Raw genomic sequence first — 26,836 nt, 5'->3', positions numbered from 1 at the left:
ACCAAAGTATCTGAGAAATAACTTGACTGACCACTTTCCTTTTTGAGTACTATAAAAACATCATGAAACGGTTACCATGTTGAAGAATGGTATTTGGTAGTAACCCAAATCTGTGTTCCCTGCGTGGTCACTCTTATTAGCTCTAGAATAAATTGTCTCTTATTCCCTTTCAAGTGAGAGTGGAGGATTTTGCAACAGCTGGTTGGAGCCAATGAATAAAATCTGGCCCCATTCAGATATGGACGCAGATTTGGGAAAAAAGGAGAGAGAATATTTTAGTAGCCTTTTCAAATAATGTGAACATTCTCTTATATTGTACCAAAGTCAGGAACTCATAGCTTCTTCAAGATGAGGTAATTTTGGTACTGCTAATTAACAAATATAAGATATTCAGAAAAAAACATGCATTCAAGTATGGTCTGTAAACACTATGCTTGGAATATTTAGACAGTTTCATCACACATCTCTGAAAGTCACAACAGTTGCTATGGCAACATTATTCAAAAAAAAGTTCAAGTGTTGGTGACAGGGGATGCTAGGTAGTGAGAAGGGGAATCAAAAGGGCCATTGGTAGTCAGCTGCTTCACGGGCTCCATTTGGGACATGCAAGTATCAGTGTGGTAATGACAGACACTAAGAGCATCTTAAAGGTCACTAAACTCTCTTTGTAAGTGGTCAGTGGTTGATGACACATTCTCATGCAGAAAGCAGGAGCCTCTCTTAGCCAGGCAAAGCCAAAGACTTCCTGTGATGAGCAGAAAATCTGTTTTTATAATCTGGGGAAGACAGCTTGAAGTCAGAAGGGGAAAAGAAATGGTACACCTCAAAGCATGTCCTGACATGGACGTGCAACTCATAAGCCCTTCCCTCAACTCTTTACAGCCCCTCACTGCTAAGCCTGCCCACTTGAAACCAGAACATTTTCTCTTCCTCTAGCTTCCTTTTTAGATACCAGCCAAACTCCTACACTTGCTTGTTTTGACACTGTTGGGGTCTTTTGTTTATGCTGTATTTCTTTAACTCTGTGAAGCTGTGTTACTGTGCCTGTCTAAATAAGGTCCTAATAAGGAGATAAACGACAGATAGCAAGGCAGGAGCAAAGAGAGGTAGGACTGGCAGACAGAGAGAATAAATAGAGAGGGAGAATGAGGAACAAGAGAACAAGGAGAGGAGGACATCAGGGGCCAGCCACGGAGTAAGAAGGAAAGAAAGATAAAACCCCAGAGGGAAAAGGTAGACAGGATAACTTAATATAAAAAAAGTTGGCAAGAAACAAGTCAAGCTAAGGCCGGGCATTTATAATTAAGGATAAGTCTCCGCGTGTGAGATTTATTTGGGAGCTGGGCAGTGAGCTCTTCAAAAAAACAAAAGAATAAAATGTCCTACAGCATGATACTCCACGTTTTCTCACTTCCCAAACACCTCTCTAGCAACACCACCCCAGTTCCAGTGCTTGCGGAGTTCCACTGCTGAAGCATACTTTTTTCTTGACCTCTAACTCAGAAAACATCTTGTTTGCCTACCTTTTTCCCCCTCTGCAAACCTAACTGTCCTTGAATTTCCTCCTCGAGTCCACTTTGAAATACCCTGTTCCTCAGTGATAAGAGAAGGTGTCAGGCTTGTGGGAGCAAATACACAGTTACCGTCTCAGGAATGAGGAAACAGATAGTTTCACAGACACAGTTGGAGAGATTAGGAATTAGACAGACTCCCTGGTAAACAGATAAGGAGAGGGACCATGGCTAGATATTAAAGGTGGAGAATTTCCAAGATGGCTGGCTTCTTCCTGGCCCTCCTAGCTTGAGACAAAAGCCTGGAAGCTAAAAATAAAAGCCTTGTTGGCTTTTGTCCTGCAACAGCAGGTCCCCTACTGATGGATTAGCTCAACAAGTTCAAGGCTTTATGACACCCAATGGTGGCTGGCCAATCAACCATCCCATATTTCTTCAAACTGGCCAATCCTTAATTAGGAGAGGAAGACTCTTCAGAGACTTAAAATACCCCATCTCCAAGAAGAGATTTTTTTGTTTTGGCTGAGTCTCTGCTTTAGTTTGTAGTGCCTTTTTGTTTTTCCCTCTGTATGTCTGCTGTGTGCATGTATGTCCTCATCCCCTAATAATACCTTTCTTTAACTGCTAATTCTGTCTGTGTGGTGTTTGAGATTTTTCCAATGCCACAACAAACTGATTAAGACAGCTAGGCTGTATCAATTTGGGGCTACAGAGATAGCCAGGATTATACTCTGACAAGGGAAAAAGCCACCAAGGTTACATAAAGGGTTTAATACATGTCTTTTCTCTATAAATGAAATTTCTAGTGAGATTCCTAGAAGTGGAAACTTATGGTTGGGAAGAGAGAGGGCCTCAGGTACATAACTGTGTTGGAAATCCTGTGTCTCTGTCGACAAAGGCTGACATCTGACATTGAGATGCTAATGCCCCTACCAATGGGTCATCTAACTATCATGTGTATATCACTGGCCGACAGAGAACCCCGAACTTCCAGAGACCTTCAGGTTGGCTCAGTCCCTGCTTTTGATGTGGTTTACTCAACTGCTGGTCTGCCAATCTGGATCTGCTGTCCATCTGCCCAACAGTTCCTCGGTCTGGACTAAGTTCTGTCCTTTCACCGCTGCATCTGTAAACAGGACAGTTTGTCAAATTCGTGGCCCAACCATGGTAGCTTCTTCCCTGTCGCTGGGTTTAGGGCCATACGTTATCAATGCAGAGACTCTTGCATCCCTATCGGTTTCCCAAGCTTTGGCTTCCCAAAGCTTTTTAAACTCCTTGCCCTCTTTGAACCCTGGGTAGCCACATAACCCTACATAATGACATATAAACATATGTAAACACAGATGATAAACTGAGTGGTGTGTTATCCGAGAGATAATATTAGTAATTATTTCTGCAATAAAAGAACCTGGGTTGGCCTTAGCCAGGGCTACCACGTAAAGTGGGACTCTTTGGTCCCAGTGAAACCACTGGACGTGTGGAATTTGTTCTAGTTGAAAAAATCCCGACATTGTAAACACACATACGCATGCCCATCTGTTTCTGACATAGCATGCACAGGACAGCAGTCATCCGTTTGCCTTAAGCACATCTCGGAGGTGATGGGGAGTAACTTGGGGCAAGGGAAGAAAGAAAGTGCAAGACACGGAAGAAGAGACATGAGGTGGGAAAACGATTCCGGGGTCGGGATCGGAAAGGGAGAAAACAGGCAGTAACTACCTCAGCGTCACTCATAGAAATCAATACACACACACACACACACACCCCTAAAATTGACTTTATACAGATCTAAATCTGCACAGGGCTTGTTTTCTTCTATACCTTCTCGTAGAGAGTTGTCTGGTCTCCACTAGTTAGGGCAGAAGAACCTGGGCCTCTGAATAAGTTTTTACTGCTCCTTAACCTTTCTAGTTTTTGGCGGGAACAGAACTTATGGACTCTACGTGTATAGGAAAAGTACTTTCCTACACATTGGAAAAAAGAACATAGGCTATTAGAGGGGAAAAAGGCAGAAACCAAGGGCAAGGAGCTTAAACAAGTTAAAGTGAAGCAAGAGTGGAGGTTTGAAGGGTCTAATAGGAGGAGGGGACAGTCCTGCGGAAGGTGAACCACGGCTACGGGAGACAGACCCGGCCTCATCTTCAACAGCTGGGCGGGAAGGACGCTTCCTCTGCACTCGGGGACACGGGTGGCGCCCGGTCCACGAAGGGGCTGCAGCAGCCCGTAACCTGCGGCGCTGAGCTCCTCCTGCGCTCCACGACCCGAGTCGGCTCACGCGCGTCTTGCAGGGAGCACCCTCATATCCCCACGCCGCTCTCTTCAGTCTGGACCGAAGCCGAGAGCCCGCAGAGGCCTAAACCCATCTTCTCCCATCTTCCGGGACTCATCCACAGCCAATATCCGCAGCCCCGCGTGCGTAGTGACGAGACCGGATCCGGACCCATCAGAGCGCGTGTTACGTCCGTACATCGGCCAATCAAAAGACGTCTTATTGCCTCGGTCCCGCCTCCCGCCGCCTGGCCGCTGACAGGCAGGCGCGGTTCGCGCGGAGCCGAGCGAGCGCGCGGAGTCGAGCGCCCAGAGGCAAGCGCGTCGGACAAGCCGAGGCGTGCCCTTTCCGCGGCGGTGGCGGCGGCGAGCGGGGGCCGCCACAGTCCCCGCCGGGTCCCGGGGCCCCGCGGCCCATGCTGGGGGCGGAGCCAGGCCGGGAGGGCGGCGGCGCGGCCGGCCCCCGCGCGGTGATTGGCGGGCGGGCGGCCGGCAGCGGCTGAGATCCTGGCGGCGGCGCGGGCCGGGCAGGCGGAGTCGGCGGCCGGCGAGCGAAGAGGATGCTGCTGTCCCTGGTGCTCCACACGTACTCTATGCGCTACCTGCTCCCGGGCGTCGTGTTGCTGGGCTCGGCCCCCACCTACCTGCTGGCCTGGGCGCTGTGGCGGGTGCTGTCGGCGCTGCTGCCCGCCCGCCTGTACCAGCGAGTGGACGACCGGCTCTACTGCGTCTACCAGAACATGGTGCTCTTCTTCTTCGAGAACTACACCGGGGTCCAGGTGAGGCGCGGCCCGGACGGCGCAGCTTTTGCAGCGCCCCCCCCGCCCCGCCGCCGCGAGCACGTGCCACAGCACCCGGCCTCCCGCCGCGGGCAGCGGTATGAGAGGGGGGAGGAGTTTCTGGTGCTCACTTTCGGGGTCCTTCTGCAAGGTCCTGCTGAAGGCTGAGTGTGTCCCCGGGTGCACCCCACCCCCGCCCCCGGTCGGCTGTTCCTGTCCGTCTCGGTGCCCGGCAAAGTAGGACATGGAGTCCGAGGTGGTGATGGTAGGACTGGCCCCATCTGCACTTCCGAGGGCTTTTAGATTAGGAAGTCCTCTAGACGCTGACCGAAGTGACAGCGGTTGAAGGACACCTCTCGCCTCGCGTTCCACCCGGGTGAAAAGCGAGAGCCTGGCGAGGAAATGAATACATTGGTTACAATAGGAGCTTCACTCTGGCTCCAGTTCTCCGCCAGCTTCGCCTGGGCTTCAATGTGGGGCTGATCTCATGTCAGATTGCTTTCTGCCCGCTACTGTTTCTTTTTCCTGGGGAGGCTGAACTCGGAAAACAGCAAAAGTAGAGAAGCCCTCCTGACGTGACTTTGGTTATGTGAAGTCTCAAACTTACAGATCTGCTTCCCTTTGAGTTTTCAGTTTGAGAGAATGAGCAGAATGGAGCTGTATCATCTATTCCTTCCCCCTCCCCGCCCCCCCATTTCGCAGCTCTTTATGTGTCAGGGGATGCAGTTGGGGGCAGATCCCTTACTGAGTTTGCTCCAATAGGAAATTATGTCTGAGGAGGGGAGTTAGGAGAGGCTAGGAATCACAGAAATCACTTTCTTTTCCACGTCCAGGTTTTCTGAACAATTGACATTTAGAATGGGATTTCATTTAGAATTTTCAGGAATTCTAGGCTAATGGCTTCCTCCCTCCCTTTTACTTTACAAAGTTTGCCACGTGAATGTATGTTCAATCGTGGGTAAGCATTTAATTCCGCATATTTTCAGTAGCTGTTGGGACAGCTGGGAATGCCCCTTAAAGTTGCTGACCTTGCACATGGCAAGACCCCTCAGAGGCTCAGGGACCTCTGCTCAAGGCCGTATTCTTGCTGCAGAGACATTCGGGATGAGTCAGAGTGAAGCAGAGTTAGTGAGTTTATTGATTGGAAGGAAGGACATGCGTTTGAGGACAGCGGAGTGGAACGTGCCCCAGCGCTACAACCGCTGTTGTCGGGCGATTTTAGGGCTTTTGGAGTTACTGGTTTGAAGGAGGAAATCCTAAAGCTAAGATTAAGGGAAATAGAAAATGTGTTCCTGTACTCCTTTTCAATCTCGAGCTTTAAAGACAAAGCAGGGTCTCACCGAGCAGTCCCGGTTGTCTGGGACTCTTTACATAGATCTCATAGTCCTCAAACTCACAGAGATCCCCCTGCCTCAGCCTCCTAAATGCTGGGATTAGAGGCGTGCACTACCACCTCCCAGCCTGTATCTAAACTCTTGTCAATCGATTCCATTTGAGGAGGGAGAAGGTGAGGATGGGGGGCTTCTTTTGCTGTCCAGAAGCAGATTGTATGGCTATTACATTGGATCCTATGTAAATATAGGTTCTTTCCCATTCTCATTTCTGAGATCATATTCATTGCTAAAATTCTGAATAATTTGTGTATCCTTTCAGGTTAAAAAATCTGTGTGCATGTATGTGTGTATGTACAAAGGTATTCATATTCATAATTGTGGGGATACATAGCATGCGTATAGAGGTCGTAGGACAACCCTGGCTATTGAGCTTTTCCTTGTACTTTGAGTCAAGGTCTCTTGCTCTCCCCATGTGTGCCGGCTCAGCTGACTTTTGAGTTTCCAGATCCTCTCCTGTATCTGCTTCCATCTCATTGTAGGAGCAATGGATTGCACAGTGGCATGTCTGGCTTCATGTGGGGATCTGAATTTAGGCCCTCATGCTTGTGACAAGTGCTTTACCCACTGAGTCATCTACCCACACCATGTAGAGCTTCTCAGGTTCTGGTAGTCTGTCACTACTGAAAAGTGAGCAGTGTGTCCCCTGTACCATTTATTCCTTCAGGGTAAGTAATGGGATGTTTACGTTTTTATTAATCTAAACTCCACTGTAAAGGGACTGGAGGGATGAAGAGACATTGGTGGGTAAACAGACTGCTGTGTAGGCCTGAATTTGCTTCCCAGAACCCTCATTGGCTGTTTCACAGCTACCTGTAACTCTGGCCACAGGGTGGGGGTCGTCTGATACCTCTGACCCCCTTGGGTGCCAACACTCACGTGCATATATCATCACCCTTCAGTGTACATACTTTAACATTATTATTTTTAATCTTAAAAAAAAGGAAATGAAAGCAACTGGAGTCTTTTTTTTTCTTTTTTTGGTTTTTCAAGACAGGGTTTCTCTGTAGCTTTGGAGCCTGTCCTGGAACTAGCTCTTATAGACCAGGCTGGTCTTGAACTCAGAGATTTGCCTGCCTCTGCTTCCCAAGTGCTGGGATTTAAGGGCATGTGTCACCACCGCCCGGCCTGGAGTCTTTTTAACTTTGTAGAAAGTTCATTTCTTCTTAAGGCTACCACAGCAGATGACCTCAAGCTGAGTGGCTTAAACAGGTCCGGTTATTCTCACAGCTCTGGAGGCCAGAAGTCTGAAATCACGGTTTAGGTTGATTTCATTCCCTCTAGGATTTTTGTCTCTTTCAGTTTCTGCATGCTGGCCATTTTCTTTGACTAGAGGCCCCTCCATATCTGCCTCATAGTGTCGTTTCCCCTTTTCTGTCTCAAATTTCCATCTCCCTTTATATTGTGGCGACATTTGTCATTGGATTGTAACCTGTAGGCCCACCTAGATGATCTAGGCTAACTTTGATCTCCTGGAGATTCTTAATTACATCCTCAAGACTGAACAAAGCATTTATTTACTGTGTGGGTGCACGTGTTCCATGGTGTCTGTGTGTGGAGACCAGAAGACAGCTTTCACGAGTCCCTTTTTGCCTTCCACCATGTAAGTCCCAGGGATTGAATTTAGGCTGTCAGGTTTAGCAACAAGCACCTTTGCTGGCTGAGCCATCTTGCCAGCCTCAGAGATATCTTTTCAAAAGGGAATGTGCACAGCGTCTAAGGCTTGGGGACCACCGTTCAGTCCTTTATAGCAATGAGTTCTAAATACTCAATATTTTGTTGTTGTTGTTTCTCAGTCTAGCTTTGTAGCTTAGCATTTGTTTTTGCTTTCTTTGATACACAAGTAAAAGGCTGGCTTCCTCTGCTCTGGTTATTTTAAATAATCTCCTATAATACTTTAATCTCTATTTTATAAATTTGTAAAATAAAATAAAGGTGGTAATGCCTTAACCGTATACGTGTTAGGCCCAAGGGCCTCTTCCATCTTTGTCTAGGGGAATACTAACCTTCTCTCCTTTTCTTGAATGTTGTCTTCTGACCTTCATAGGCACAAGCTCAGGTTAGTCCCTCCCCATAAACAAACAAACAAACAAACAGATGTGGGACTAGAGTGATGGCTTAGTGGGTAAGAGTGCTTACCAAGTGGATGAAAAAAAAAGAAAAAGGGTGTGACTGCTTCTAGGTATGGGAACTTAATCACACTAAACTGGGCCATGGGGGAAGCTGGGGAAGGGAGTGGGAGAGAGGGGGGGAAATAGGTGCAGCAGCCTGGAGGCCAAAGGTACAAAAGGGGTGGCTAACCATAATATCTGGATTATATAGGGAAGAACCTCTGGGGGAAGGGCAGCCCAGACCAGGCAGAAGAGTTCAGGGTAGAGGACAGAGTATGCCAACCATACCATGTAACAGGTAGGGACTGAGGGATGCTGGGAGAACCTGGAGGCCAGGTCCAATTTGATATGTTAAATAGGCACCTCAGCCATTTGTCCAGGGTTTGACAGTTAACACATGAAGTCCTGAGTTCAAATTCCTAGGAACAACACAAAAAGCCAGACATGGCTATGTGTACCCGTAGCCCCAGCACTGTGGTGGGTGGAGACAGGAGGATCATTGGAACTTGCTTGCTGCCATCCTAGCTCCCAATTTTAGTGAAGGCCCTGACTCAAGGGAATAAGGTGGAGAGTGACAGAACAGGGCACTAGAGGTCTTCCTCTAGCCTCCAGGAGTGTGCATGGGCATGCATGGACACGCGTGTATACACCACTCACACCCACATCCCAAAATTAATTCATGCTTTCAAGTGTTAGAGTATTTCTCTTCTCGTTGCAATGAAATCCAATAGAAGTTGGTTATTGGTGTTTGCAGGCCAGCCTTCTAGTGATATGGTGCACGTGTCTTCTAATACCTGGTGAAAGTTTTTGTCAACATTGTATTTCTGCTTAAATTTGTTATTAACAGTTAGAATTTATTTTAAAATATATTTCTCACTAATGGCCTTGACTGCCAATTTCTGATTCAAATATTAGTATTGTAATAATAAAATTGTAAAAACAATAAGTCTTAGGTTATTTACTTACGAATTTATTTTGGGATATGGAGTCTCAGTTGGTTCAGGCCAACCTTGAATCTGAATATCCTCCTCGAGTCTCCAGAATAGCTGGGATTATAGGCCTGTGCCACCCACCACTTCTTGGCTGAGATCTTTTATGTAAAATAAGTTTAAAATTTTCAATGGACCTGTTTTACACTACAGAATAGTTTGAAGGTACTGGGAGCAGATGGTGTTTAGGTATGCGTTGCAGCTGTTTGTTCAGTATGTGCAGACTCCCGATGTCTCGGCTTTGTACCTTGCACAGAAGCTTCTTTCAAGTCCTCAGAAACACAGGCGTTCTACCTGGAGGCCATAGAAAGCTGGTTTGTTCTTTCTGGCTTATCAAGCATCCTAAACTTCTGAGTCAAGTTTGCATTGAATCTTGCTGAAGGCAGCTAAGCTCCTGGTATGAAATATGTTTACTTGGAGTTAAAGGGGACTTACAGGTCATCCAGTCTGACTCTTGTATTGGGTCTGAATTGTTTCCACATTCCACTATCAGTGATCTTTAAAAAATGCCAATTGTTTATGCCCTTAGTTTGTTTCTTGTGATTCTTAAACACACTAAACTACTTGCTTTCTTTAGCTGGGAGCAATAGAACTGGGTGGACCTGGGTGTGCCTTTGCTTAAGCAGAATGAGCAAAACCTTTGGTTCAGGATATTAAACATTTCTCAAGTTGTAATTTTAGTCTCACACAACCTAAATCTGGCTAAGAAATTGGCTAGACTTAAAGAGATTTACAAGACAATTTTTAAAAAATGTAACCAAAACTTTATTTTTATACATTCTATCAACATAAAACAAATTTGATATTTAATGTTTCATTTGTGGAGTCTTTTGTAAAATAATGTTTTTGTTTATTCTTTGAGAATTTCATATAATATATTTTGACCATATTTTCCCCTTCCCAATTCTTCCCAGATCCTTTGCCTTTGTGTAGTCTTTAACACCTCATTTTTCTATTTTAAATAACAGATGCTGTCTTAGCATTTCTAGTGCTGTGAAGAGACACCAAGACCACAGCAGCTTTTATAAAGGAAAACATTTAATTGAGGTGGCAGCTTACAGTGTCAGAGGTTTAGTCCCTTACAGTCATGGAAGTGTGCAGACAGACATAGTGCTGGCTACATATTGATCAAAAGACAACAGGAAGTCAGGCAGGCAGCCTGAGCATAGGAGAGCTCAAAGCGCGAGTCCCCACAGTGACACATTCTTCCAACAAAGCCTCACCTCCTAATAGTGCCAATCTTCAGGGCTATTTTCTTTCACACCACAGATGCAATGAAACATTCAGATATTTTGAGGAGGCCATGTTTACCCATCTGCTTACCCTACACACATCTATCTTCCTTAGGTCTGTAACTAGATTGGTGTGAAACTTTAGACTTCTTCCAAGAACTTTAAATAAACATTGGAGTTGGGGGAGTTGCCTCCATGACAGTGATGTCATGGATAAGTTTTGTTTTTTTTTTTTTTTTTTTTTTTTTAGTAAATTTTATTAAATTATAAAAGTTTCCATTTCCGCCCCCCCTCCCAATGGATAAGTTTTTATCGTGGTGTGTCATTGCATATGACCGTGTGCTTGAGAAGTTGATACTTTTAAATGAAATGAGGTTCTTTCTGTATTTTTGTCTTACAGTTTCTTAGTGGTTGATATTGATAGCTAGAGAATCCAGCATTAAGTAATATTCCCAAAGGGTTCTCAGAACTTAGGTTTTCATCTGGGTGTCCATACATCACCATTCACATGTACTCTTTGTTTCAGGTGCAGGGCTGGGCTCTAAGGGGTGAAGAATGAATCTCGAATTCTGGTGGGGAGACAAGCATAACAAGATGATTCTCCTTGACTGCTGTGTGATCTTGTTTACCCTAGTGGGTGGAGGGAGGGGTTTAGAAAGCTTTTCTGAGCAAGAGCCATTGAGAGAGAGAGAGAGAGAGAGAGAGAGAGAGAGAGAGAGAGAGAGAGAGAGAGAACGTGCATGTGGCGCTCTGAAAAAGGATCAGTTTGGAAGCTATTAGGGCCTTCCAGTTAGAGATGCTGGTCAGGGTAGTGAATGTACATGTGGAGAGAATGACAAGAGTCCTCCCAGGTCCCTTTCAAAAATAGCCAATATTTTTTGAATAAACTTGAGATGGCTCAAAGTTTAAGAGCAGGTACTGTATTTCCAGAGGACCTGAGTTGGGCTCCATGTCAGGTGCTTATAACCATCTGTGACTCCAGTTCCACAGGGATCCAGTGCCTCAGGCTTTCTTAGGCACCTGCACTAATGTGCACACGCCAATACAATTAAATACACACAATAAATTTAAAAGAAAATCTTTTAAAGAAGGCAGGTATGACTTTGTGATTAGTAGCAAAGGCTTTACTGAATGCTGCTGTATACCAGTGTTGTTTATGAAGATCGTTCATCCTTATACAGTAAGCACCATTCTTAGCTTTTCATAGACAGAAAACAGGTCCAGGCAGTTCACAGGTGTAGTCTTCGTGGCAGTCCAGTTTGGGGGCTGCGTTTGAAGATGCTTTTTCAATGGTGACTGAAATGAGTTCCCTGTTCTTGGGGTGTTTCTGCCATAAAAAGCATGGAGAAACAATTGCAGAAAAATGCTTGATATTTGAAAGTGTTGGTGGTTGTTTGTTAGCTCTTCCAAATCAGAATAACTTCTTCCTTGGGTTATTCAGCTATGTTTCACTGCTGATGACAAATTCTTTTGAGTCTTCATTTCCAATACAAATCACTTAGCTATATGATTGAGATAGGCACAGTGGTTCTCAGTTGATACCAGAGGGAAGGTGATACCAGAATTACTGTGCAGACTTCAGACATGGCATTTAAGGCTGTCTCAGTTCTGTCCTGCCCTGCTGTCCATTCTCTGGTTTCACTCTACCCCAGCTGTTCCTTTTTGCATTATAAAAATAATCTCTAGAGTGGACTTTTTATTCTCTTAAGGTGTAGCTCAGAGCTGTGCTTGTCCTCATCAGCCATCACCACACCCTACCTTTTGCATCATTAACTTATCATTTGACAGGAAATTAGTATTTTGTAATGTGTATATTGTCTCTTTTTCAAGATTGTAGTCTTTTGGAAATGCCAGTAAAGGCAGAATACCCTCAGGGAATCCCACTCTAGAGGTTCTGTGGCCTTGTGAGAGACCTTAATTTTAAGGAATGGGGGTTCTAGAATGGACTGCTAAGGTGGTTAAATGTTTATCTAGCAAGGCTCACATTTACTTAGACTACTTACAGTAGGTCATACATAGATGACAAAATAAATGAACTCTTCTTCTGAAGGACAGGGTCAAGAGATGTGCATGCTGATTGTATGAGTTTGTGATATGTAAATTCTCACATCACAGGGTAATTGCTTTGCATTCTGATCATTAATCAAATAATTGTGTTTACTCATTTAGTCTTGTTGCAAAGTATGATTTTGCTAATTAGTAATTTAATAAATTTACTATTTACTTAGTGAAACATTTCAAGTTGGGCTCAGAAAAAGACCACAGGTTTTGTACGTATTACAGTAGACATCTTTTAACTCATAGGTCAAAATCCTATGTTTCTTTACAAGGACATGCCTAGAACAGGTTCTTAGGTGATTTCATTAAGCAAACAGGAGAAGGTGTGGTCACACCAGTTAGCCTAACCAGTCAGCATGATTTCTTAAAGCCATAAGTGCGATGTATGAGCATGTTTTCTTCTAACATGTAGGAATTCTCTAACTAGTGTAGTAAGTACACAAACCAGTAAGTTATTACTATAAAATGTTGTGTAGTAGTATGTGCCATTCTTTTGTGTGACTGGCAGAGGCAGAGTAGGTTTGCTTACATCAGCAATCTCTAGAAGATGGCTTTGGGAGATTTTCAGCTCTTTTGACACCTACGACTGCTCTGGTCTACGCTGTCCATGGTCGGCTAAGGGTTAAATGGTGCATGACTGTTTCCTGGACAGAAAAGCACAGTTTAAGAATTCATTTCAAATGACCGTGTAACAGAGTTTAAATTGTACACACTGTCTTATTGTCCTTGTTGCTGCATTTCAGTGTAATTGGAGGGATGTGGACTAGTTAGCTGTTTCTTTCACTTGCTATCAGTTTTGAATGGAAAGCGTGTTAGATACAAAGAATAATTTTACTACTGATCCTCCCCATCCCCGCATGCCACCCTATTGAGCATTAGCCATTGATTTTTTGCTAGACGATAACTGTTCAGGTGTGCCAGGTGTGTATAAAGTAGTTTATGTAGTCTCATTTATGTCAGTGTAATCCTATGAGGAGCAATTAGTATGTTATAATTTATAGTTAATGATATAGGTGTGGAGAAAGCAGATACATCACATCAATGCTTGTGCAAGCTGGAAGACTGGAATTCAAATCTAAGTCTTTGTCCAATACTTTGCAACCTGTGGTCTCAGTGATCATATATATGAAGGGCAACCTCTTCTTCACACAAGACCTATGAATTAAATGGCCAAAGGCAGGTGAACTGTAGAAAATGTCAGTTTTACTGATGTTAGTATTTTTACCTGGTGGCAGGCGGGGGGACTTGGAAGAAATGAACCCTAGTTCGGTACTGATGAAATGAACAGTGACTGGTGTGGAGGAGAGAGTGTACAAGGGACAGTGAACTGCAAGGAATGTTCCACACCCGCAGGGTCTGAGGACCTGCATTCTCATACACGCTCATACTGGCAGCTCAGGGCTTCTGCTGTAGGAGGGGAACTGCTTTAGTTATAGGAACTTCACGTCCCCTTAATAGAAAGTCTGTTTCTAGGCAGAAGACTGAGGGCAGAGAACTCTACCTGTGCCTCTTAACTTAGTCTTCACTCAAATCATTCTTATGCTAAAGGAGCATATTTTGGGATGAGTTATGATTTCTTTCAACATCATTTAAATTTGAGAACAATGAGACATTTTTCTCACTATGTATTATATTTCAGCTTTTGCATGTTGAAAGTAATGGACCTTGCAGGGATAAATGATGAAGTTACTTTTAAACTTTTATGTCACTTTGACCAAAACACTTGACAGGGAAAAATGATTTACTTTGGCTCCCAATCATGATGATTTTAGTCCCTTATAGCAGAGAAGACTGGCAGTGGCAACAGGAGTGTGTTCACATGGTGGTAGACTAGGAAGTGAAGAGCAAAGCCTGAACTAGGGCCAGCTTATGACCTTAAGAGATTGAAGGTCCCACCTTCCACCTCCCCACCCCACCCTCAAAGCAATGTCATCAACTGGAGGACAAACACCCAAAGCATAAGCTAGTGGGGACCATTCCAGACTCAAATCATGACAGTAATAAAGCAAAAATGTGGTGTTAGATGGAGATCTTGGGTATTAAATTCTGTTTTACTGCCTGTTTAAGATAGAGAGAGGCAGGACAGTGGTGGTGCACACCTTTAATCCCAGCACTTGGGAGGCAGACGCAGGTAGATTTCTGTGAGTTCAAGACCAGCCTGATCTACAGAGCCAGTTCCAGGACAGTCAGGACTGTTATACAGAGAAACACTGTCTGGGCATGGTGGAGATAGAGAGCCCCCAAATAATTTACATATCATGGAATAAATTTAAAACTGTAGAAAACTGATCTGTGTGAGATGAAGAGATTCTGTGCAGGTCAACAGGCTTGACTAAAGAAGAAAATTATTTTAAAGTATTTGATTGTCTGCCATCTAATTAATTAATTGAAAAAAGGAATGAATCCGTTCTCTAAAGGGACTTTGGATGAACTTTATGTTTGCTGATTTATGGATGTAAGTATGTATTTGTGTGTGTATGAGAGAGAAACAGAGAGGGAGGACAGCTTTCAGGAGTTGGTTCTTTGACCATGTGAGCCCTAGGGATCAAACTGAGGTCATCAGGCTTAGTGACAGATGTCTTTATACAGAGTTTTGAAAAAGGTGGATGAATCTAAAGTTACTTAAATAATTATGATGTAAGGTTTAAAAACATATTTTCAAAATGCTTTGTGGAATATTTTGGTTAGAGTTAGTAAAGTAAATGAGAGCTAGAAGGTTCACAGAATAATGTCCTTAGAAGTCTCCAGTATATTTAGCATGTTCTATTTATGGTTATTCTAAAATGTCTTATATTTAAAAGGAGACAGTTTTACTTGGTGCAAAACAAAAGTGTAAACTTAATAATTACGTGAACATCTGTTTGTTGGAAACTATCCGGGTGCTCAAGTTCAGGCTAGAAAACAGGCCACAGGGATTGTGACTTGTAGTTAGCCTGTACAAGGTGTCCTTAGCCCTCTTAGGACTGTGAACAGGACAGGCTGTGGTGCAAAACAGCTATGATGAATGAAGCCTGTGGTCGTGCTGAAGGTGGAAAGACATCAGGGAGAAGTGAGTAACTTAGAGAGCCACCCCAGAGAGGATCAAAGTCAGGTGCATAGGCAACCTCATGTGGCCTACAGCTCTTATGTGTAGATAGTTGTAAGTTCTTAACCCTTAAAAAGAATTTTTCCTCAGTCTCACTCTAGGCCTAGGGCAGCCTCACATTCCTATAACCCTTTGATACATCCTCCCACGTGCTGGGATTACTATGCATGGCACTTAGCTTTTTAAAATTTGAAAACACGACAACCATCTAATTAGTTATATATTTGTTAATAAAATAGTAGTAACTGGGGTTGGAGGGATGGCTCAGGGATAAGGAACACTGGCTGCTTTTCCAGAGGGATCCAGGTTTAATTCCCAGGAGTCACATAGTAGCTTACAACCTGCAACTCTAGTTCCAGGGGATCTGATGACCATTTCTTGCTTCTGCAGGCCCCAGGCAAAAGTGTATACAGACATTTGTAAACAAAACATCCACACACATGAAACTATTTAAAAAATGATAGTAATAACATCTTGAAATTTTATATTTTTTGCATATATGTGGTGTACATGTATATAATAAGCATGTTTTCATGTATATGGGTACTTGTATGCAGGCACACGTGGCAACCAGAGGTTGATGTCACATGTCTTTCCGCATTTCTCTCCACCTTATATATTGAGACAGGTCTCTCATTCGAACCCAGAGTTCAGGCATTTGGCTAATACAGCTAACTGGCTTGCTCTAGAGATCCCTGTCTATACTTTCCTAGAGCTGGGATTACAGGCAGGCCACTATGCCTGCCTTGTTTTTATGAGCAGATTGGGGATCTAAAGTATAGTCCATATGTAGTAGTAAGTGCATTACCCACTGAGCCTCACCTTTAAAACCCTCAATCTTTTATGTATGTATATATGAATTATTTATTTATTTGGTTTTTCAAGACAGAGTTCCTCTGTGTAGTCCTGGCTGACCTGGAACTTGCTCTATACATCCTCCTGCTTCTGCGTGCTGGGATTAAAGCAGTGCACTACCCTAACACCCTTCCCTAGCTAAAATCTCTAACTTTGAAATGAAAACTTTTGGGGCTATAGAGATGACTCAGTGATTAAGAACACTTTTGCAGAGGATCGGAGTTCGGTCTCCAGAAGCCATTTCCAGCAATTCAGAACTACCCATAGCTGCAGCTCTGGGTGATGGGTGTTCTTTTCTGGACTGTCAGCAGCATTTGCATGAATATGTAAATATATGCATGCATATAATTAAAAATAAATCTTTAAAATAGTTTTTTCCCTTCATATTAATAAATATAAAATCATATCATAACCTTTGTTCTTCAAAGAATGGAAGAAATTTGAATCATTTTAGATAGAGGTGCTTATTCATTTTTGGAACTTTAGAAATATAGAATCTTTAAAATTGTGTATATTAGGTATGTAAGTGCTATTTTTGTATTCTTTTCTTAATTTATTAATGTCTATTCAAAGTACTAGTAATGATTTGCATCTGTGTAAGAATTGTAGTTTGTTTTTTCACTTTGCTTTCAGATCTTTTGTAGTTTGCACATCAAGGACTGCTCTGTGGTCTAACTTTTTATTTCTGTAGATTCCAAGCAGCTGTAGTCTAAATGAAATAGTTAAAAAAAAAAAAGAGACTAATGCTCAGATATTTCCTTAGATAATGGTTTTTGGCCTCTTTTCACGTTTCAGCCAGAAACAGTTGCTCTTTCAGTAAGCTGTTGTGCATATGGGCAAAAACCTAAAATCTATGTGTGCACACATACACACACTTGAGTTTCTTGTATGTTTGTATAAATAAGTACACAGATAAAATCTCTTAAAGGCGTGTGAATTAAGTTTTGGGGTGTTTGTTTGAGAGATGGGCTTTCTTGTATCCTATGTTTCTTGTGTTCAAATTCAGTATATATAAAGCTGAGGATATCCTTGACATTTTCTGATGCTCCCATCTTCATCCCCCTGGTATTGCTATTACAGGTGTGTATTACCGTGTCTGGTAAACAGGGGCCTTCTGAACCCTGGACTTAGCACTCAGCTAGCACTCAACTGAGCTACATTCTCAGCCTCATGAATTAAGTTCTTGATGCTACTTTTATTTCTTGTTTTCTTTCTTTAAGATTAGGAAATTCATTGGTAGAAACAGATCTAAGAATAGGTGGCCCTTTCTGCCAAGCTTTACAGTCATGCTTGTGTCCAAAGACAGTAGTAGATATTTGTGTGTTTTAAAGGTAGAGGTGTGGAATTGTTATTTTGGGGCAGGTGGGGAGGCGTGGAGGTTGAGACAGAGTTTCTCTGTGGAACAGCTCTACCTGTCCTGGAACTCACTCTGTAGGCCAGGCTGGTCTCAAACACACAGAGATCCACCTGTCTCTGCCTCCTGAGTGCTGGGATTAAAGGCATATGCCACCACTTCCCGGTAAGGTGAGGAATCTTAAACTGACCTTGCGATGAACTGATCTTTGGATTTGGTTTTTTTATTTTGTTTTGTTTTGTTTTTTTCAACAAGAAACTGGTGCCATTAACTGATCATGAGGTTGGTGTTTTGTTTCATTTTCCTGCAAGAAACTTTTTGCTTTAATGCTTTAGCTCACCTACATGTAAAATCAGTGCTGGATCAGGTAGTCTTCCTTTTTCTCCTAGTGTCCTTGAATGTATTGAATATATCATGGCTAGAGGGGCGTGCATGTTGCCGGATGGTGACCTCTAGCATGCACGGCAAGCTTTCTGCCAGCGAGTGAAAGCCACAGCTGTGGTGTTATTTCATGAGTATAGCGGGGGTAGCACTCACTTTGTGGTTTCTTCTCTTGTCCTCATTATGCTTGTTTTATTTTGAAATTAGATTGTCTCATAAAGGACAACCTTGAAGTTCTATGTCTTTTAATCCTGTGAAAACTGCCTTTTAGTAGCTTGTTTGCAATCTACACTCAAAAGATAGATTTTAGTAATCTCAACCAAACCATTCATAGAAAATGGAGAGTGATGAGTGGAGAGAGAAAGAGAGGAGAAGGGGAGCAGGTAGGCAGACAGTGGGTGAATAACTGATTCTTGGTATGTAGCCCAGGCTGCCCTCATATTCCTAATCCTCCTGCTTTAGCCACTCAAGTGTCCGGGATTTCAGGCACACACCACTACAACTGGTAGAAAGGTACCTTTGGATGGTTTGGGTGCTGTCTTCAGCATGGAAACAGACTTATCTCTAAAGAAACGTAGATATCTGATCAAAATAACAATAAAACCCAAAACACTGCTGTCTATCTATAGTTCTAAATCCAGTGTGTACCAATAGTACTCAAATAGCTCTAGTCTATTGCTAAGAGGAGGGTGATTGGTCATGAGCTGGCACCTCAGTGTTAACCCTGCACAGATCAACTAACCATTGGTTATTTACTTGTTTTATTTATTTATGCTTTTGTAAACTTCATTAGACATAATTGGACAAATGTGAACATAGTCATTGCAGTTTTCTAAGAAAGATAGCAGAAACCTTAGTCTAAGTCCTTAACATTCTAACTTTATACCATGTAGCTGTATTATTTTCATAAAGGGTTTATTAATGCCTTTTTATTTTTTGTTGTTGTTAAGATGTTAGTGAGTAGTTTCACAACCAAGAATGTAATCCCTTCAGGCATTGTAGACCCCAAAGCCTTAGCTAACTTTTGCATAATCATTAATGATGAAGTATAAGAGCAACAACCAAATAAAGACGCTCCAAAGAGAGAAAATAAGTGAGCATTAACAGTGATTTGTTCCCTTGAGGTCCCTTTATTATAAAGATTCTTTATCACTGAATACTTAAGATGCACACAACAGAATTAGTACAGTGTAAACCTGTCCTCAGTACTCGGTTTAAAATTAAGATCTAGCCAGGTGGGTATAGTGTCACGTGCTATAGTCCGAGCCCTCAGGAGGTGGAGGCCAGCCTGGGCTGCATGAGACCCTGACTTGAGTTACAGCTCAGAGAGACCCTTCTTGTCTCCCTGTTCTAGTGCCCTCGCTCCTCAACCTGAGTATCGTTCCACACACTGGTGTACTAACAGAGGACTCCAACATACGGCTTTCGTTTGGTCTTATATTCAGAAAACCTCTTCATTTCATTCGCTAAAACCATACCCAATGAATACACCAGCTCTGCATTTTATAGATCCTTAAACTATAGAATGTTTTCATATTATTTGTGTTATGTCTCACTATAGTTATTATGAATATGCCTGTCTCTTCCACTGTGCTGTGAAGTTTTATATATTAGCAATCAATAAGTTTTGTGGATTTCTTACAGGAATATCAATCATTCTGTCTTACCTTATGATCATTAACTGTCCTCTATTTAAGTACTTTATAAGCATGAGCTATTTATGGTGTGTGGGGCTCTCGAGAACTCTGATGTTTGTTAGTCATGGAAAGAGCTAGTTATATTGTGTGCTTGTCAATTTTCTTTCACATTCATTTTTTTTGTAATTTCATGCACATGCTTTAAATTATCAAAATAATGGTTCTTTTTGTCTTCTCTTTTAGATATTGCTATATGGAGACTTGCCAAAAAATAAAGAAAATGTAATATATTTAGCAAATCATCAAAGCACAGGTATGTATTTCATTTGCATGAAATTTGGGTTTTTCTGCAAATGGTAAATGAGCATTAAAATATACATACATATGTTTTAGAGACCAAATCTCCTGTAACCCAGAATGGCCTTATACTCTCTAAATAGCTGAGGATGATTTTAAGCTTGGGATACACCTGCCTTCACCTCCCGAGCATAGGAGTTATAGGTCTTTCATACACCTGGCTTAGGTGGTGCTGGGGATTAATTACGTGTGTCTGTGTCTCTCTGTGGGTTAGACTATGTGAGTTCACTTGCTTGTGGATACCAGAAGAGAGCACCAGATCTGCTCCAGAACTTTAGTTATAGGTGATTAGTAACTGCCTTGTGTGGGTTTGGGAAACTAAACTGTAAGAGAAATAATGTACTCTCACCCCTGACTTCAGCCTTAAAAATATTAATCTTTTATATTTAAACAAAGTAAGTTTTGTTTTTTGTTGTTAACATGAATTTTCTGTAGATATTGTGTCTGGCTATGAAATTTTATTTTACTTTTTTGGTAAAATCAATAATGTAAAAGGTATGGATTTTTTTCTACGCTTCTCTTTTGCATAGAATAGGTCATTTTTTCTCCCCATTTCCTGGGATAACTCTTTAGTATATTTAGTTTTCTGCTTATAAGTTGTATTTCTAGACCTGGAATTGGTAGATCCAAGTGTATAAATTTTAATTATTAATTCTTTGTCTGGGCTTTTATTTACTTTGAGACATATTCTTACTATGTTGCCCAGGCTGACCTCAAACTCACAATTCTTCTCCTCAGTCTCTGAAGTAATGAATTGCAGTTGTATGCCACTACTGTTTGCACTTTATATTCTTGATTATTAAGTTGCTTATTGGTGTGCTGGTGTGTGACCACTCATTTCCTGGACGCAGTGTTGTGTTATAATTAGCTTGCACATCTGCAGTTCCTGTTGCCTCTTGAATCCTGGTGGTTTAATTCTAGCTTAGCTTGCTAGTCTTCCATTGGAGAAGGCAAAGACTAGTTTCCAGAATAGAACTTTATTTACTTTCAGTCATGTCAAATATTTAAAAGTGTGTATTTTTAAGTAATTATCAATAAATTGTGATATACATTGAGTCCTGCAGTCCTTTCATGAAGTTCCTCAACATGGGGCGTCTGACAGGTGCAAAGGGTCCAGTGATTGGCTAGAGTGTGCTTTAAAGCTCCAATAATTCACTTCCTCCAAAAATCCCACTTCGTGAATGTTTCAAACCCATGGCTGCTTTGGATACCTTCTGTGTTTCATTTTTATTGCTTTGAGAAGTACAGTACCTAGAAGCCTAAAGCGAAAACCACAAACAGTGCTAATATTCTGAATGGAAAGTCACTGTGCCTATGGCCTTATTTCCCGCCCATCAACCATCTTGTCAGGATTTTGTTGCTTTTATACTACTTGTGCCATAAACAGTGCAGAGATAAAGGAATTGAAATGAGTTTTTCTCTGTTTGACACATTGGTAATTTTATTCAGATTGATTGGACAGTGGCTAAAGCTCCAAAGCTTGATAGGGACTTGATATCAAATATATTTTCCTGGATCATGTTTATGAGAATGGCTCAGACTCTGCATTTGACTTTGAGCAAAACCACAAGACAACTCAGGATGACTGTGTGCTTCTAATTGGCCTGTTCAGACATGCTGACTTTTTTCATCACAGTCTGGCCTGCTGTTGTTGTGGAGAAAAGGTTCTACCTGGCTCAGATACTCAGATGTCCCCAGGACAGGGTATGAGCTATGACAACATCCAGTCTCCCACCTCGCCCTTTCTGTTGATCAGAAGTTGATCTGGTGCAGGTTCCTTTCAGCTGCTTTCTTCTGAATAACCTTCCCCTAATGGAACTGCTGTCTTACCAAGGACATGTGAAACCATGTAGTCCATTCAGCACTCCTAGGGGCCATGCAGTAACAGGTGTGCTGAGGAGGAAGCTGCAGCTACCATTTCACTGTTGTCCGTGCTGGCCTCTCTGGGTATTCCTTTAGAGCAGCCCTCAGGAAAAGCATGTAAGTGAGCAGCAGATAAAAGTCCTACTTGGTCTTTGGAATTTGAAGGTAACCTGGGAAGCAAGAGATCCAAGCCAGGCCATACTGACTAAGCTAATTCCTTTCTTAGTCTAGAGGATCATTTCCCCCACCCCGCCTCCAAGAGACCTCTGCTCTAGGACTGATACCTGATAACAGCCAGCATTTGGGGGTTGAGAATGTTGTGGTCTGAGGCTCTGAATCAACCCAAGCAGACACAAGAGGTTACTACACAAGGCAAGATTTAATACAGGGCAGCACAAAAGAAGTGGGGAAGGAGAGGGTCTGATCAGTTGAGGCTGCAGACTGGGGAGCTGAACTGCTGTGCTGAATGTCAGCGGAAGCAGGTGTTTAAACACAGCAATTACAAGCTTTTGTTGCCAAGTTATAGCTGCAATTTTCACCAATCAGGATTTACAGATTAGGGACTCCCTTGAAGTTTCATCATTGTCAATTGTCAGACAATGCAAGCTTTTCCGTCCAACCAACCAGTCAGATTCATTTGTTCCTTCTGTTGTTGTTGTTAAGAACAGCCATAATGTTTCTAGAGAACCAAAGATACATAATGACTGTTTCTATGGATTAGGAATGAGGTGGGTCAGCTATTGAAAGGTTCCCAGTTCCCCTAGGCCTTGGGAACCTGAACTTTGTTTCACCCTTCAGGTAAAATGGAGTCTGAAGTCAGAATGGCAGTACCAAGGACAAGGTGATTTTTTTTCTTCTTTCTAACAAGAACATCCCCCACCCCCAACAGGGTTTCTCTGTAGCTCTGACTGACCTGGAACTCATTCTACAGACCAGGGTGGCCTTGAACTCACAGAGATCCACCTATCTCTGCCTCCAAAGTGGTAGGATTAAAGGCATGTGCCACCACCGCCCAGCAAATACTTTTTTTTTTTGTCAACTTGAAGATAGTGCTCAGAGTGCTTTGCATGTTAAGCAAGAACTCTGCTGAGTCACACACACATGTACCACAAACTAAGAAGGCTACATTTTGAGCACTCTTAAAAAGCCCACAATTTGGGAACATACCAATGGGATGACTTTGAATTGCATGTTAGTCTGTGTATGATGGAGAAAGGTGTAGAGTCTGCTCTGAGAAAACTGCACCTGTAAGAATTTGCATGTAATTCTAGGTTTGCAGAGGCTTTGAGAGCTCAGCCACCCAGTGTGGGTTGGTGTCTTTAGGAAGAGAGAATCTAAGAATGTTGGTGCAACCTTACTCACCCTCACTGGCACTTGCTGGCCTGATGCTCATGTAGAGTTGACATTTCCATTTGTCTCTCAGCTATTGCTTTTATTTGATGTCCTGCTGTCTCTGCATTCTTACGGAAACTTTGACTCCGGAAGTGTGATCCTCCCCCTTCCTCTAGTCTGCTTTTGACATTGTTTTCCTTTTAAACTTCATTACTGCTCATTTAGTTTAGATGGCAGTTTCTTGACTAATACTATGTATGGTTGAGTGGATGGTCATAAACCCCTGTGGGTTTGCAGTTTGGGAGACCCTGTGTTTGTGTGCTCCCGCTGTAGACTCTGTGCCAACGGGCAGAGTACTGGGATTCTCTGAGCCTGTGGGTTAGGTGTGAGTGACACCTACTGATTGAGGCTTTAAGGGAGTATACAAATAGTTACATTTATAATTCCAGTAGAGTGCCTGCACATGGGTGGTATTTAGCAGTAGTGTGGATGATGGTGGCTATAGCACAGTGCTGGATTTTGGGTATAAGCTCTTATGTACCATATTTTGTATGTAACCCTAAGAATTAGAAACGAATGAGACACAACTATACAGATGAGGAGAATAAGATTTATTTTTTTGTTCTCTCTTCCAGAACATGCTTCTTAAGGGAAGCGTGGATTCTGCTTATCTACATCACTACTGAAGAATCCTAACTTAACCAAATTAAATTATTCTTGCTAGAGCCCAAAATGTAAATATTTATGTGAATATAATACTTTCCCTTCTATGTTTTAATCCAGCCTCGGTGTAAATGGACATGGTGAATCTATGCGGTGTCATCTAACTAAGTTACATTTTTATTTGGGACCAGGTCTTACTATACAGCCCCAGCTGACCTGAAGCTTGCCTTGTAGACAGGCTGGTCTTGAACTCATCGAGATTTGCCTACCTCAGCCTCCGCAGCTCTGAGATTAAAGGAATTGCCACCATACCCAGCTTGTAAATTATTTAAGTGGTTTTACTAAATTTTTCAAATTTAAAGTCATGGTTTAGGGCAATTTATCTTGTACACATGACATATTTTGAAATATTTATATAGTCTCTTAATAGTTCTTAGAAGGTACACTGGAGTCCAAAATATAACTGCTTATTTAAATATAAAAATGGATTTATTATTCCCTAAGCTTAAAAAAAACAAAATATGAGGAAGAGATATCAAATTTGGCTTTTAGCTATTTATCTCATTTAAATCCAGGATATACACTGGCAAGGAAGCACCATTGATTAGTGTTTCTCAACCTGTGGGTTGTGACCCATTTGGAGTTGCATATCAGATATTTACATTATGAATCATAACAGTAGCAAAATTATAGTCGTAACAGCAATGAAATAATTTTATGGTTGGGGGTCACCACAGCCTGAGGAACCATGTTAAAGGGTCATAGCATAGGCCCGTTGAGAACCACTGCCATAGAGCCTTCAGAGAGTAGGTTCTCAGTGCTTATGAAGACAATACATTAAGTATCCTTCTCATAGGCTTGGTTATATTTCTAAAATATAACTAGAAATAACTTTTAAGACTTTTCTTGAAAGTTGATTATTCATTTAAAGGGATAAAATCTTAGGATATTCCATTTGTACGTGCATTAGGAAAGAATTTTAAATGATCAAGAATTATACCAGAGTTGTAGAAAAGTGCCCCATTTTGATAAGATTTTAAATTCCATGCTTTATAATATTTTCTATAGTTTGCCAAACCCCCCCCCCCCCATCCCCACACACACTTTCTTTCATGCTGTGATAGAGCCCAGGGCCACACACAGGATTAGCACTTACTCCATTGCTTCATCCCCAGTCCTTTTTATTTCTTATTTTGAAGCATAGACTCATTAAGTTATCTTGGTGGGCCTTGAGTTCACGATCCTTCTGCTTCAGTCTTCCAAATAGCTAGGATTGCAGACCTGCACTGTTGGACTGACTGGAATCATTTGTTGCTTTAAATCAAATATTGTCTCCTCTAATTGACTCCTTTTGGTCTCATTTTGATGGCCCCGAATACACTTCATTTCAGATTCTCAACAACATCCCTGTTGTATACCCTAGAATTCCTCTTTAAATCCCAGCAGACTTTTTCTTACCTATTACCCTGATGTTTCCATTCTCGAGGAGTTATCCATTTAGTGGTCCCAGCAGCCATTTAGTCTTGTCTTAAATTTTTCTGCTTTTTAGGACACTTTCTTATTTTTCTTTATTTATTTCACCTGAGAAAGTTTATGTGACCCCCAAGTATATAGTATAATATGGCCAACATTCACTAATAATAAATAATAGAAAGATTTATTTTTAAATACATATAATTTTAGCATTTATTAAAGATGAAAGGCAATCTGCATATTAATGATATGGGTAAATTGTATATAAGGAATTAGTTAACTTTGGTTGAGTATTTGATACTACAAGATGTAGGCCATTCCAGTGTTTTTCAGATTTTGTAGTTGTTATTGCTAAGAATGTTTCCATAAATGCACAGTAGAACATGCACAATATGTTTAGTGCTGTTTCAGAAATTGTTTGAAATTCCATTCTATTACTAGGCCAAAATTCATTTAATGAAACTCAAACTAACAAGCAAGTTTTTAAAATCAAACATTCAAATGCAGTAGAATTGAAAGATATACTAGTTTGGTACTTACAGTCTGAGGAATGGTAGTGGTGAAATATTAAATATTTTCTGTAATTAAGCCATCATATTTTTGTGTCTGCAGGAAACTGTGTATGTATGTGTCTGTCTGTCTGTCTCTCTGTTAAATGCACTACATTTAATGTTCTACTGGTCTTGAATCTGAGTCATGTTTCTGGCACCATTGGTTGGCATTGCATGGTGTGACAGCATGCGCGGTAAGAATCACATGTGTCTCGTGTTCAGAATGAAAGCCGCAGTGGCATTGCACAATACAGCGTCAGGGAGAGATGCCAGAGACACCTGGTTCATTGTGCATTTGATTTTGAATTAAGTTTTGGTCATTGTTAAAAACTTTTATTCCCAAAGTTTTTTCAACCCCTACAATCAGTTACATGATTCCTTATGAGTATGCAACCCACAGTTTCAAAAGCTGAGAAATAAGGAGTGCGTATCTACCCAGCACTGTTGTAAGTCACATGAGATCCTCCTTACAATTGCACACTGCATCTAGGAAGCCACTAGTGAAGATGCAGTGTGGTAGCCTCCTGTCAGACCTTGTGTGTATAGAATATTTAGCTGCACTTGTTTCATTTGCCATTTTTGTTGATGATTTCCCATTCTTCATTAAAAGAGAAACATTTCTGTTTTTTAGCCTTAATTAAAAGTGACTTTATTCTTTGTATATTCTTTTGTTGAATTCCTTAATATTTTGTATGTTTTTAAACATTGTTTTTTTATTTTTATGTGGATGTGTGAGTCCCTGCATATATGTATATGCACCATATATATGTCTGGTACACTTGGAACTCAGAGGAGGGCGTCACATCCCCTGGAACTGGAGTTAGAGGCAGAGAGCCACTGTATAGATACCAGACCTGTGTCCTCTGCAAGAGTAGCAAGTGTCCTTAACCACTGAGCAAAATCTCACCAGCCGTATGTAAAAAATAGCTTTTGTGTTTTATTCCTG

The 26,836-nt window shown here is 41.9% G+C and overlaps 1 protein-coding gene, 1 long non-coding RNA gene and 1 pseudogene across 2 annotated transcripts in view; 1 reads left to right on the top strand and 2 right to left on the bottom strand.

Annotated features, from left to right (window-relative positions):
* Positions 1–415: 415 nt before the first annotated feature.
* LOC148118363 (uncharacterized) lies at positions 416–3,908 on the bottom strand. The gene is made up of 2 exons (XR_015736215.1): positions 3,641–3,908; positions 416–2,637 (listed from the first exon to the last, which is right to left on the bottom strand). It is a non-coding gene; the product is annotated as an uncharacterized LOC148118363 (long non-coding RNA).
* Positions 3,909–4,213: 305 nt separating this feature from the next.
* The window catches only part of Agpat5 (1-acylglycerol-3-phosphate O-acyltransferase 5), a 41,854-nt gene continuing 19,231 nt past the window's right edge, over positions 4,214–26,836 (top strand). The window contains exons 1-2 of the mRNA XM_048456130.3: positions 4,214–4,558; positions 19,895–19,964. Coding sequence (XP_048312087.2) covers positions 4,340–4,558; positions 19,895–19,964 — 289 coding nt within the window. The 5' untranslated portion in view covers positions 4,214–4,339. The remainder of the gene's footprint in view (positions 4,559–19,894; positions 19,965–26,836) is intronic.
* On the bottom strand, positions 7,877–7,977 carry LOC125414575 (U6atac minor spliceosomal RNA; annotated as a pseudogene).

This window comes from Myodes glareolus, chromosome 23 (assembly GCF_982192425.1).
Source record: "Myodes glareolus chromosome 23, mMyoGla1.1, whole genome shotgun sequence".
Lineage (NCBI taxonomy): Eukaryota > Metazoa > Chordata > Mammalia > Rodentia > Cricetidae > Myodes > Myodes glareolus.
Note: the sequence above shows the minus strand (reverse complement) of the source record. Positions and strands in the feature narration are given on the sequence as shown.